This window comes from Gekko japonicus, unplaced genomic scaffold (assembly GCF_001447785.1).
Source record: "Gekko japonicus isolate JY-2015 unplaced genomic scaffold, Gekko_japonicus_V1.1 scaffold2236, whole genome shotgun sequence".
Lineage (NCBI taxonomy): Eukaryota > Metazoa > Chordata > Lepidosauria > Squamata > Gekkonidae > Gekko > Gekko japonicus.
Genome location: NW_015176518.1, coordinates 288,973 through 303,137, shown reverse-complemented (window position 1 = coordinate 303,137; position 14,165 = coordinate 288,973). Strand labels below are relative to the sequence as shown.

The following is a 14,165-nucleotide window of genomic DNA, read 5'->3' as shown; positions in this document are numbered from 1 at the left end:
TGCCATCTCGGACGGCTGAACGGCTATAAACCGTGAAGGCCCCGGGCTAGATCCCATTACCCCCATCCCCACCACTGTCTTCTCCACTTCCTACGGGATGGTTCGTCCCTCTGCCCCAAGGAAAAGTCGCACAGCCTCCACAACTTAGCCAAAGAGCGGGGGCTCAGGATGCAGCTCACCTAGCCCACGCAAATCAAACATTACTTCAGCGAACCTCGTCGTGTGGTGCAAATGCCACAATTTACTGAGAGAACAGGGAAAACGGGCTCTAATGGGAGCAGATCCACTGGGAAGAGGAAGGGGTGGCTCCCCTACCTCCCAATCCACATTATAAGATCTGAGAAGCCGACGGTTTCCTCCTACACGCGGACCCTGAGAAATGACCTCGCCTTTTACAACAACAATGCTTCTTGAGTCTTGGGAATAAAATGTGAAGTGCCTTGAATGGGGTCGGGGGGAACCGTAGAGGGGCTTTGGGAACCATCCCCAACCCACAGCCTGCCTAACAGGGACCCACGTCACGGGGCAGGTGAGTCATGAAGCCACGTGCTCCCAACCAGGCCACAGACACGGGCTTTGGCTGCTCCTCTCTGAAGGCGCTGCCCCCACGTCGTTTCGAAAGCGGAGCTTAGCTCTGCCCCCTCCACACGGTGGGAACTGTTGGATCGCCCATACGCACTGCTCCATCCCCTCTGCAGTTTCCCCCCTGGGAGCCAGATCCTTCTCGATCCGGTTCAAAGCCCCCGGGAAGCCCACGAGACGACGCGTGGACATCTCCATGTAATTCAAGGCCTTCCTGAGTTTCACCGTGTGGAAGCAACCTGCCTTAGCTCTCTGCGCTGCACGGGGAGCAAACCTGCGGCCTTCATCCGGAAGCTGGAATCAAACGGCCTCCCCGTTCCAACCCCCAAAGGCCAGTTTCCAGCATCCCTCTGCCTTCTCAGTGCAGGAGGCACTCCAGACAGGCCCGTGGCGGTGGCGGCGGGGGGGCATTTGGGGGCAACGCCCCCCACAGATAAGCCCCACCACGGGAGTATACCAGGCCCCACCCTGGTGTGCCGCGCTCCTTACCCCTGCCCGTCATGGCCTCGCCAGCTCTTCCTGTTGCAGCCAAGCAGGAGGGGAGGGGAGGGGAGGGAAGGGGAGGCCTCACCAGGTCTCCCCTCCTGCTTGCCGGGCTCTCCTTCTCCCTCTTCCCGAAGGCTGAAGAGCCAAGTCAGGCCAGGAGTCCTCAGCCGAGCACGACTGTTGGGGTACGCGCAGCAAGAGCTGAGGAGAACGGCCCACCCCGGCCCCTCACTGCGCCCGTGCCAGCAGAGCTCCTTCTCCGCAGTGGGGCACCTGAGCGGGCCATTCTCCTCTTGGCTCTTGCCACGCGTCCCAGCAGCCATGCCTGGCCTCCGGGGCCCGAGAGTGCCGGGGCCAGGCAGGCTTCAACCACAGCACGCAAGGGAGGATTGTGGCAATGGCAGAGGCTCGGAAGAAAGGGGGGCGGAGCAAGATCTGACAGCCCCAGACAGGAGCTCCTCGTTTCTCTGCCTCTTCCCTCTCACCTCCCCGCTGCGTAATCCCCCAACGTGCCCCCCCAACCGAAATTTTTCTGGCTACGGCCCCAACTCCGGAGAAGCCTGAGAGGCACCGTCCGACCGTAGGAAGCGCCCGCTCAGAAGCGGTCGCCTCTGTGGTGACGGGACCCTTGGCTTGGAACCTCCCAAGTTTCTGTGGGGCCTGCCTCACGGGCAGCCATTTTAAGTCGGCGCCCACCGTCCTTCCTTGGCCCTCCTTCCCAAGGTGTCCGCAGGCCCAACGAGTGTGGGGACCAGTGATCCATCTAAGCTGAGTTAGGGTGAGCTAGCTCACAGTTTTTCAGCCTCCAGCGCACACATTTTTGTCTTAGCTCAGGAGAGGTGGCTCCAGAGCAAACTAATTTCTGCAGTAGCCAAATGGCTCGCTCACAACTTTAATGCCAGTCGCTCACAAAGTAGAAGTTTTGCTCACAAGACTCCACGGCTTAGAGGGAACATTGGTGGGGACCCCCAGAACAGAGGCCGAGTATCCCCCTTCCCCGTTCCGCTGGGCAAAGTCAAAGGGCCCAAGACTTGCCCCTTCACCCTTTCTCCCGAGCGTACAGTGTCCACGTCGCCCCGTCAGCCGGGTCCGCAGAGTATTACCTGGGAGAGGTGCTGCTCGGAAGCAAAGCCCAGCCCGTACACCGTGTTGGCGCGGCTGTCGGCCCACTGGCCGAATTTCTGAGAGGTTTTCGTGAAGGTCATGTTGGGGGTGATCGTGCTGTTGATGACGGCCTGCAAGGAGACAGGGTGGCGAAGGGTCAGGCCCGGAGGCGGGGACGGAAATCGGTTTCCGAGGCGGGCCTCCTCGCACGAAGCGGGTGCGGAGGAAAGCCGTCTCTTGGAGAGCCGCGCGACCGGTCCCCACGGTCTCAAAACGAGCAACGCGCGGGGGACCTCCTCGTCTCTCGGGTCTCACCTTCGTGCCTCCCACGCTGATGATACGGTAGACGTTGCGGGTGGCATCGTAGAAGTAGGAGACCGTCAACGCATGCTTGCTGGCCGGGATCCAGTTCCTCTTGGTGGATGGATCGATCTGGAAGATGTGGGCTCTGGTGCTGAAGATCGGCTGCTCCCTGGGGGGTGACGCAACAGAGAACGGATTCGGCAACTCCCGCAAGCTAAAAGCCACGTGGCTCTCTCTGCTCTACGAGGACAGGGCTTGGGGAGAGAACTGGGCCTCCCTGAAACTGCTGCAAAGGAAGCCGACCTGGGAGAAAACCTCCCGTGAAGTCTAGCGATGGGAAGCGCGGCTGGTGGGGAAAGGGGGGGGACAAACAGGAAAGGGAACTAGGGAGACAAGTCGGGAGGGAGGCTCTGGGAATGAGGCTGCGAAGGACGAACCAAAGACTGTTGGAAGGGACCAGTGTTCCCTCTAAGTTGACATACTGTGAGCTAGCTCACCGTTTTTTAGCCTCCAGCTCGCACATTTTTGCCTTAGCTCAGGAAGGATGGCTCCAGGGCAAACTAATTTATGCAGCAGCCCAATCGCTCGCTCACAACTTTAATGCCAGCTCACAAAGTGGAAATTTTGCTCACAGGACTCCACAGCTTAGAGGGAGCAGTAGAAGGGACCCTAGAGGCCACCCAGTCTAACCCCCACTCCATGCAGGGAATACAAAGCTAGACCATCCCCAGCAGATGGCTTGAAGACCCTCAGCCATGGAGATCCCGCCACCCTTCTGGGCAACTGGTTCCATGGCTGAACTGCTTTTACCTAGAGGAAGTCTCTTCTAATGTTCAACCTACTCCTAATTTACGGCCTCCCGGAAATTTCTCCTGATGTCCAACCAAAACCCATCCTTCTCGATGATCTCACAAACCGCTCGACAAACTCAAAGCAACTGTCAGCGACAGAAGAAGAAGAGGACGAAGAGGAAGAGATTGGATTTATACCCCGCCCTTCACTACCTGAACGAGCCTCAGAGTGGCTTACAAACTCCTTTCCCCTCCCCTCCCCAACCCCCCCCCACACACAAAAAGCGGAGGGGGGACCCCCTCTGGATATGGACATCTGATGCTTTACAGCTCTACTTCTTTGTCTGAAAGAGGGAGCACCAGACGACTGCGAACAGCTCAAACCTGATCACACACAAACACACATATACGAAACGCACAATTTAGTATTACGGTTCCAGCTGTTACCTAATCGTTGACATTGGTTAATAGTGATGAGGACAGGTGTGGTTAGAAGACAAAGGGTTAAACAGACATCAGCCGTCCCGGTTAGTGGTCCCCCGGAGCTGAAATCCTGCTCTGGCTGGGGTCTGGCGGGCGATTCATTTCCTAGCAATGAAAAATCGACGCTGTTAGTCACCACACACGACAGAGAACAGAGGAGGAAGAAGAAGAGGTGGAGGCCGAAGACACATCAATGTGATCAAGCTGGGCCCAGGCAAAGATTTTTTTTCTGAGATGTTAATGTGTAATGATTTTGGGCCACTGGGAAGGGGGGAGAAATCCATGGAGTTTCTCGCTGCTGGCTCGCCGCAGCCTATTAACACTCGGTCGGGTTTGTGTTTTGAAGCCCAAAATAGGGTCGAGGTCTGATTTCAGACTGAGGGTGCTCCGGCAGAGACACAACTTGGGCAGGGGTGCAAAAATGGAAATGGGTTGGAGGAGGAGGAGGAGGAGGAGAAGAAGAAGAGAAGGAGGAGATTGGATTTATACCCCACCCTTCACTACCCAAAGGAGCCTCAGAGCGGCTTACAAACTCCTTTCCCTTCCCCTCCCCACAACAGACACCCTGTGAGGTAAAAGAAGAAGAAGAGATTGGATTTATACCCCGCCCTTCACTACCCAAAGGAGCCTCAGAGCAGCTTACAAACTCCTTTCCCTTCCCCTCCCCACCACAGACACCCTGTGAGGAAAAAGAAGAAGAGATTGGATTTATCCCCCGCCCTTCACTACCCAAAGGAGCCTCAGAGCGGCATACAAACTCCTTTCCCTCCCCCTCCCCACAACAGACACCCTGTGAGGTAGGTGGGGCTGAGAGAGCTCTTGACAGAAACTGCTCTTTTTCAAGAACAGCTCTGACAGAACTATGGCTTGCCCAAGGTCATCCAGCAGCCACACGTGGAGGAGTGGGGAATCAAACCCGGTTCTCCCAGATTAGAGTCCGTGCACTTAACCACTACATCGAACTCCCTTAGGGCTGAAGGGGGTGCCACTGCTAACCAGGGTTGCCAGCCTCCAGGTGAGGCCTGGAGACCCCCCTGAATTACAGCTAATCTCCGAACGATAGAGATCAGTTCTTCTGGACAACACCGCTGCTTTGGAGGGTGGAATCTATGGCATTATACTCCGCGGAAGTAACCTCCCCTCCCCTCCCCAATCCCCTCCCTCCACGGGCACCACTCCCAAAATCTCCAGAAATTTCCCAATCTGGAGTTGGCACTGCCCTACTGCCTGTGGGGCAAACCTGCAGGGTCCAACTCACTGATTCCAGAGGAAGAGGATTTATACCCCGCCCTTCACTACCCGAAGGAGTCTCAGAGCGGCTTACGGTCTCCTTTCCCTTCCCCCTCCCCACAACAGACACCCTGTGAGGCAGGCGGGGCTGAGAGAGCTCTCCTGTGAGCTGCCCTTGAGAGAGCAGCTCTGAGAGAACTTGTGACTGACCCACGGTCACGCCAGCAGCTGCATGTGGAGGAGTGGGGAATCAAACCCGGTTCTCCCAGATTAGAGTCCGCGCTCCTAACCACTACATCAAACTGGCTCTCCTGAGGTTTCCCTGCCAACTTCTCAAGGTTGCCCAGGAGTAGACATGCTAGTTTTTTGCAGGTTCCTGGGTATGTAACCCACCGACTGTTACTCAATTAATCATATTCAATTTTGTACTTTTTCCCTATTTCATACATGAATGGAAGGACGGCTTAGGTTTTAGCTTGCTTGGAGACTTGGGGAGGGCAGCATGCCAGACACTTTTACAGCTTCTTGACTGTACTGAACCCTGACTTTCTTGCATCCTGACGCAAGAAAGCACATACATGCTGGCAAGCAGGAGAAAAATCAGACACGTGCAACGGTGGAGAACAGAGAACCACGGGCTTCGTTCGTTTGTTGCTTGCATAACACCTCCCTCAGCTGAAGCAGTCTACCTGGGGAATATCAATTTTTAATTTGAGCATTCCCCCTGGCAGCAGAAGAAGATTAGAGTTACATCCCACCCTGCTCTGCAAACAGACTAGGTGTCTCCTGGAGATCTCTCAGAATTACAACTGATCTCCAAACTGCAGAGATCAGTCCCCCTCTGGAGAAGACAGAAGGGACCCTAGAGGCCATCTAGTCCAGCCCCTTTAAAGGGTGGTCTCTGTGGTATTATACCCTGCTGAGGTCCCTCCTTTCCCCAAACTCCAACCTCCCTAGGCTCCACCCCCAAACCTCCAGGAATTTCCCAACCCGGAGCTGGCAACCCTAAGACAAAGCTATACCGTGAAAGCTTCCTTTACTGATCCCTGCAGACAGAGCAGATGCTAACGGCGCAAGAGCAGACTGAGGTGGTAAGATGGCAGCAGCCCCCACTGAAAACCTACGAGGGCGAATGAAGGCCAGAAGGGCGGATCTTCTCCCCCGCCACGCCGTGCCTGTGTTACAGGAGTCAGGTCGGAGGACACGCGGGGCCCCTCTCACAACACGCCCACTCGTGCCAGCCAGGAAGTCCCTGCGGACCGAGGTTTCCCCGCCAACTTCTCGAGGCTGCCCAGAGGGGAAGGAGAGCTTCACGCTCGGCTTCAGAAGGCCACACGCCTCACTGACAAACCACCAGCCGGGGTGGGCCTTCCTTTCGCCGTCACCGCACTGCACAAGACACGGGAAGGGGAGAGGCGATGCCAGCCTCCGGGTGGGGCCTGGGGACCTCCCGCTTTCACAGCTGATCCCCAGCGGACAGGGATCAGCTCCCCTGGAGAAAACGGCTGCTCTGAAGGGCGGACTCCAGGGCCTTGTGCCACGCTGAGGCCCCTCCCCTCCCCAAACCCCGCCCTCTCCCGGATCCACCCCCAAAGTCTCCAGGTATCTCCCAACCCAGAGCTGGCAACCCTAAAGGGGAGTGGGGATGTCAGACTCCAAGAGGGACCTGGAGAACCCCCTGGAAGCAAGCTCATCTCCTGCTTCCCCAGGAGAAAAACCGAGAGGGTGCAGAAGAGAGCGACGAGGATGATCAGGGGTCTGGCGACTGAGCCCTACGGGGAAAGGCGAAGAGCCCCGGGAATGTTTAGTCTGGAGAAGAGGAGACTGAGGGGGGACATGATCGCTCTCTTCAAATATCTGAAAGGCTGTCATTTGGCGGAGGGCAGGGAGCTGTTCCAGTTGGCAGCAGAGGAGAGGACCCGAAGCAACGGGTTTAAATTACATGCGGAAAGGTATCAGGAAACACTTTTCCACGGCCAGAGTGGTTCAAAGGTGGGATCAGCTGCCTAGGGAAGCGGAGAGCTCCCCTTCACTGACAGCTTTCAAGAAGAGGCTGGAAGGATATTTGTCAGAGATGCTCTAGGCTGGTCCTGCACTGGGCAGGGGGTCAGACTAGATGGTCTCTATAGCCCCTTCCGACTCGGTGATCCTATGAAAATGGGTGTTTTGTAGGGTGGACTGTATGGCACTGTACCCCACTGGGGTCCCGGTCCTTCCCAGGTTCCACCCCCAAGCTCTGCAGGAGTTTCCCAACCTGGATCTGGCAGCCAGAAAGGGGAGGGTCTCCCCCACACATCGTGCAGGGTTGCCAGCCCCCAGGCGGGACCTGGAAATCCCCCAGAATTACAACTGACCTTCGGACCAAAGAGATCAGTTCCGTTGGAGAAACTGGCGGCTCTGGACGGTGGACTCTGTGGCATTCTGCCTTGCGGAGGTTGCCCCTCTCCCCAAGTCTTGTCCTCCCCGGGCTCCCCCCTCCCCAAATATCCAGGACTTTCCCAGCTCAGTGTGGGGAACCCCCTTCGCACACCAGTCAATAACCGGGGACGGAGCTCCCAGGACTGCCGGGCCCCTGCTGCCCCCCGGCGGGGGGATGGGGGAGTAGGGCTCACAACCAGTGTTCCCCCTAAGCTGAGTTAGAGTGAGCCAGCTCACTGTTTTTTTAGCCTCCGGCTCCCGCATTTTTGCCTCCGCTCAGGAAGGGAGGGCTCCAGAGCAGACTGATTCATGGCGCAGCCCAATCGCTCGCTCACCACTTGAATGCCGGCAGCTCACAAAGTGGGATTTTTGCTCACAAGGCTCCACAGCTTAGAGGGAGCATCGGTTGCCAGATCCAGGTTGAGAGACCCCTGGAGATTTGGGCGTGGCCAGGGACCTCTGTGGGGCACGACACCATGGTACCCACCCTCCAAAGCATCTTTTTTTCCAGGGGAACTGATCTCTGTAGTCTGGAGGTGAGCGGTCACTCCAGTTTCGAGAGCCAGTTTGGTGTCGGGGTTAGCAGCGCGGACTCTAATCTGGGAGGACCGGGTCTGATTCCCCGCTCCTCCACAGTGCAGCTGCCGGTGTGACCTTGGGTCAGTCACAAGTTCTCTCAGAGCTGTTCTCTCAAGAGCAGTCATCGAGAGAGCTCTCTCAGCCCCACCTACCTCCCAGGGTGTCTGTTGTGAGGAGGGGAAGGGAAAGGAGATGGTAAGCTGCTCTGAGGCACGGAAGATCTGCCACTGCTGTCTGGTTGCTCGTCAAGAGAGCACGGGAGAGCAGCTGAATGGGGAGAGCTTAGCAACGAGAGAGCGACCACGGGAACAAGAGGGAAAGGGCCTGAGAAAAACAATGAGGGCAGGAAAACAGGAACAATGGCGGAGAGAGGAGCCGAGGAGGCGGGGGAGGCAGCGACAAGGGAGGACGCGGGACTCCAAAAGATCCCTCGGGCTTCCACCAGCAGTCAGACGGTTACTGGGAGGGCACCAATGGGCCAGGTGATGGAGTGACCCACAACTAGGGCTGCCAGCTCCGGGTTGGGAAATACCTGGAGATTTAGGTGGAGAAGAAGAAGAGATTGGATTTATAACCCGCCCTTCACTACCCAAAGGTGTCTCAGAGCGGCCTACAAACTCCTCTCCCTTCCCCTCCCCACAACAGACACCCTGTGAGGTAGGTGGGGCCGAGAGAGCTCTCTCGAGGACTGCCCTTGAGAGAACAGCTCTGAGAGAACTTGTGACTGACCCAAGGTCACACCGGCAGCTGCACTGTGGAGGAGAGGGGATTCAGACCCGGTCCTCCCAGATTAGAGTCTGCGCTTCTAAGCACTATGCTAAACCGGCTCTCAAAACTGGAGACTGAGGAGGGCGGGGTTTGGGGAGGGGAGGGACTTCAGTGGGGTATAATGCCATACTGTCCTATTCCCAGGAGATCTCCAGCCCCCCCCCCCGAGGTTGGCAACCCTACCACCTCCTTCCGTTCTCAGCAGCCAGAAGCTGAAGACAGACTTGTCCTTAAACAGGGAAGTCTGCCTGGCCGCCGCAAGGAACAGGGCGTGGGCCCAGAAGTTCTATTCTAGCAGGGCTGGGTGTGTGTGTGTGTGTGTGTGTGTGTGTGCCAGCCTGCAGGGTTGCCAACCTCCAGGTGGGGCCTGGAGAACCCACACAATTACAACTGATCTCAAAACAACAGAGGTCAGCTCATCTTCAGAAGACGGCTGCTCTGGAGGGTGGATTCTAGGGTCCCTCCTTTCCCCAAACCCCAACTTCCCCAGTCCCACCCCCAAAACGCTAGGAATTTCCAAACCCAGAGCTAGCAACCCTACACAAGGCTCTTCATAGAGCTACACTGAAAGTCTGCCTCTGAGTACCAGATGCTAGAGGGGTCGGCTTCGTGTGGGGTCGCCAGCTGTGGGTGGGGAACCCCCTGGAGATCGGGAGGTGGAGCCGGGGGGAGGCGGGGGGGGTAGAATGCCACAGTGTGGCCCCCTCCAAAGCCACTCGTTTCTCCAAGGGAACTGATCTCTTTGGCCTGAAGGTCAGTTGTGAGTCTGGGAGATCTCCAGGTCCCACCTGGGGGTTGGCAACAGTGCTCCCTCTAAGAGCCAGTTTGGTGTGGTGGTTAACTGCGTGAACTCCAATCTGGGAGAACCGGGTTTGATTCCCCACTCCTCCACTCGCAGCTGCTGGATGACCTTGGGCAAGCCATAGTTCTGTCAGAGCTGTCCTTGAAAAAAAGAGCAGTTTCTGTCAGAGCTCTCTCAGCTCCGGCTACCTCACAGGGTATCTGTTGTGGGGAGGGGAAGGGAAAGGAGTTCGTAAGCCGCTCTGAGACTCCAAGTGAAGGGCGGGGTATAAATCCAATCTTCTTCTAAGCTGTGGAGTCTTGTGAGCAAAAATTGCACTTTGTGAGTTCCTGGCATTAAAGTTGTGAGCGAGCCATCTGGCTGCTGCATAAATCATTTTGCTCTGGAGCCATCCCTTCCTGAGCTAAGACAAAAAATGGGTGAGCCAGAGGCTAAAAAGCTGTCAGCTGGCTCACACTAACTCAGCTTAGAGGGAACACTGGTTATCAACTGTGCATGATGTGGAGGAGACCCGCCTCTCTAGAGTCGCCAGGTCTCCAGGGAAACTGACCTCTGTCACCTGGGGACTGGCTGTGATTCCAGGAGGGCTCCAGCCCCCGCCTGGAGGTTGGCAACCCTATCTTCACGCCTGGGGCACAGGTTACCCAGAAGCCTCCGACTGGCCGCCGTAGAAACAAAAAGCCAGCTCAGTGTGGCTTTGGCTGGCTCCGATTTCTCCATTTCCTCCCCCGGAGGGGAGACAGAAGAGACGCGATCCGGCAGAGTTCAGACTCGGCGCTAACGGAAAAAGTTTGGCCCGCTCCGTGATGCAATCCGCTGCCTTTATCAGATAGCGACCTTCCCTAGCAAATTTAAAAATAGCCTCCCAACGCCTGCCGCCGTCGAGGTCAGGTCAGGTATCTCTCCTTTCCTTCTTCCCTTCCCTCTCCCCCGGGGGTTTCAGCACACATCAGTCGAAGCGAACAATGCCTGGCTTCGCCAGGGACGCCTTGGCACGCACCAGCCGTGGCGAAGGAAGCCATGTGGAAAGAAACAGCACCGGAAGGGAGAGCCCCCCCCCAGTGTGGCAACTCCACGAGCTCCGATCCCGTGTCCTCGTTTCCTCTAGTTCTTCTGGCAAAGGAGGAGGAAACAGGCGCGTGAAAGAGCTGCAAAGACGTGGCCGTGAATGAGAAGGATCCGGGCAGAACGGGTGCTTTCTGGCTCTGTCCTCTCCCTGGCTCATGCCGGGTCCAACCATCCCTGGCCCATGCCGCTCCCACGTCCCCAACCACGACAAAGCCTGGACCTGCCCATCACTGTTCCCTCTAAGCTGAGTTAGTGTGAGCTAGCTCACAGCTTTTTAGCCTCTGGCTCACACATTTTTGTCTTCGCTCAGGAAGGACGGCTCCAGAGCACACTAATTTATGCTGCAGCCAAATCGCTCGCTCACCACTTTAATGCCCGTAGCTCACAAAGCAGAATCTCTGCTCACAAGACTCCACAGCTTAGAGAGAGCATTGTGTCTGTCACCTCTCCCAAGCCTACCCTCAGACCCTTCGGCTTAAGGGACACATCACCGCCTCTGCAGCATGCATGCGCATCCTGCAAATCCCCGGCCTCACCTCAGACCTCACCCTTGCTGACTCAGGAAAGAGCCCAGAGGTTCTATCGGACCCAGCAGGACTGCTGGAGAAGCAAATTAACGCAGCTGCAAAAAATAAAATAAAAAATGCTTTCTTCCAACTTAGTTTAGCCTGGGAGATGACCCTCTGTCTGGCCACCTGGATCCATGCTACCTTAACATCAACACTAGACTACTGTAATGCATTCTGCGTAGGTCCCCCCTTGAAGTCAGCTCAGAAACTCTTAAGTGTAGAATGCCACAGCTTGGTTATTATTAGGAACTAGATGGAATGGACATATGACACGCATTCTGCAGTCACTGTGCTGGTTACCCATCAGTTACCAGGTTCAATTCAAGGTTCTGGCGATCACATACAAAGCCCTTTGTGGCTTTGGACCCTCATATCTGCAAGACCGCCTCTCCTCCTACATCACCAATCTGAGCGGGGCCTCCTGGTGGATGCAAGATCAACAACTGCCCGTCTGTGTGCATTCCCTGTAACGGCTCCACACCCTACAGAGTGACCTGCTTCCTGGCATCCCACAAACGACGTTAAAACTGTCCAGGAGGTCATTTTTAATCAAGGACATCAGGTTACCTCATAACAGACTGCATCCTCTGTGGCGGCCCCCTGGCATGGTGTCAGACTCCTGGTCAAGTTACTCTCAACAACACTTTCTTCGGCAGTGATATGTTTATTGAGATATATGCATGATCCTGAACAGAACGGAACTGTGTTAGAACGGGTGATTTGGCGCACACCAAAGCAGATATAATGGAGCTGCGGGCCCCCAGGGGTTAAGATGCTGAACTGCAGGCTGTAGAAGGTCAGTAGTTCAGCAGTTCGAGACCCGAGTGTGCCGCATGACGGAGTGAGCTCCCGTCTCTAGCTCCAGCTCCTGCCAACCTAGCAGTTCGAAAGCAAGAAATTGCAAGTAGATAAATAGGTACCACTTCAGTGGGAAGGTAACAGCGTTCCGTGTGCCTTGGTGTTTAGTCATGCCGGCCACATGACCACGGAAATGTCTTCGGACAGCGCTGGCTCTTCGGCTTTGAAACGGAGATGAGCACCGCAACCCTAGAGTCGGATTCGACTGGCTTTCGAGCAAGGGAACCTTTGCCTTTTTAAAGTAGATATAGGTAATTCAAACAAGACCCCTTTGCCCCTAACCAATCATGCAATCCACTTGTCCCACCTAGCCGTCTATGCAACGCTGGCACAGCAGAGGAGGAGGAGGAGATTGGATTTATACCCCGCCGTTCACTACCCAACGTGGCTTACAGGCGGGACAAGGCATTCGCCAGCAAGTTCGGGGGAGAGGAAGATCGAGGGCAGAGCAGCGGCTTGTGTGAAATCGGTGCTGATGATTTGGTGTGCATCAAAGCAGATAAATAATTCAAACAAGACCCCCTTGCCCCTAACCAATGCAATCCACTCATCCCACCTAGCCATTGCCCAACCCCCCTTAGGAACATACTATCTCTCTATCTATGCGAAGCTGGCACTGAAAGGCTCAAGGACATTCCTCTGCCAGAGGAAGATATCTTCAGGAAAATTACTGCCTCTATAAGCTATAGGTCCCACTCACACCACACTCACTCCCCTCCCCACAGGAATGCACCCCTCCCCCAGCATCTATGGCAAACTGAACAAGGCGAGATTTGACATATGGCCAAAATACGAGCACCTGAGGGCCACCTCAGCCAGGTGAGACTCCATAGGAGAGGCCAACCCTCTCTGTAAGGAGCCACCTTGCGGGAGCTAAGTCCCACTCTCCTGTTCCCGACACAGGACAGCAGCTGAGGCGGCCGGAGGAAAGCGGGCAAGACGGTGCCATCGGCCAACGTTCAAGAAGATCCAGAAAGAGATCCTAGTCCTATGGGATGGTTCACGGCCGGCTTCAGTTCCGGGGGGAGGGGGTGTCCTTGAGAAGAAGCGCCCCACCATGGTGCATACGCAAATGCACACAACCTCCCTCCCGGAAGAGTGCCACGGGATCCCGGGAGGGGGAGGAAGAGGGAGACTGCCCTGGAGAGCAGCTGTGACCGTCACACGGAACCCCGGGGACACTCTCCCATTTCCTGACACTGGATCCTGGGAGGGCAGCAAATTTTGCTGCTCTCAAAGGCCACTGGCAGTGGGAAACCAGGGCCGGCGTCGGTGTACCCAGAGGTGGAGCAGCTGCTGGGGCCCGGGGCTTCGGCTGGGGCACACAGCCACTGAACGCCCCCCCCCATATACCTCTCCTGCCACCTGGAGAACGGGTGTGAAGGAAGCAGAGGCAAACCGCACACAGAGGGTGTGAAGGCTTGCCAGTGGAATTAGGGTGCATGGGCAGGTGGGGGGCATGCAGGTGTGGGAGCCGTGTTCCCTCTAAGCTGAGTTAGTGTGAGCCAGCTCACAGTTTTTTAGCCTCCGGCACACACAGGTGGTATGGCTCCAGAGCAAACTAATTTATGCAGGAGCCAAATCGCTCGCTCACAACTTGAATGCCAGTAGCTCCCAAAGTAGCATTTTTGCTCAAAAGCCTCCACAGCTTACAGGGAGCAGGGGTCATTTCCTGCAGGAGCGCACAGGAGTGGAGCTCCGGCAGTAAAGAGCCCAGGGGGTGGGCACATGCAACAAGCCCCACCCCTGCTCCCAGCAGCCCTCAGTCAGAGCAAGAAGCAGCCAGGTCAGCTGCAGATCTCCCCCCGGCCCAAAACAGTCCAGTGGCACCTTTAAGACCAAGTTTTATTCAGGTACAAGCTCTCCCTCCTCTGTGAGGACAGATCTGCACCTTCCTCCCCCCCAATAGCTAGCAATCCAAAACAGTCCAGTGGAGCCTGAGCGGTGGGTGTTGCCTTCTGACACACTTCCGGTGATGTCAGGGGGTGTGGCATATGCAAATAAGTTATGCTAATGAGTTATGCTAATGAACTCCTGCACCTCTTTTTCTACTAAACGACCCCTGAGAGGAAGCATTGGTAGTGTTCCCTCTAAGCTGAGTCAGTGTGAGCCAGCTCACAGTTT

The 14,165-nt window shown here is 56.2% G+C and overlaps 1 protein-coding gene across 1 annotated transcript in view; it reads right to left on the bottom strand.

The window, feature by feature from the left end:
- Nucleotides 1–2,147: 2,147 nt before the first annotated feature.
- The window catches only part of LOC107124003 (homer protein homolog 3-like), a 20,449-nt gene continuing 8,431 nt past the window's right edge, over nucleotides 2,148–14,165 (bottom strand). The window contains exons 3-4 of the mRNA XM_015427378.1: nucleotides 2,488–2,644; nucleotides 2,148–2,303 (exon numbers count right to left, since the gene is read on the bottom strand). Coding sequence (XP_015282864.1) covers nucleotides 2,148–2,303; nucleotides 2,488–2,644 — 313 coding nt within the window. The remainder of the gene's footprint in view (nucleotides 2,304–2,487; nucleotides 2,645–14,165) is intronic.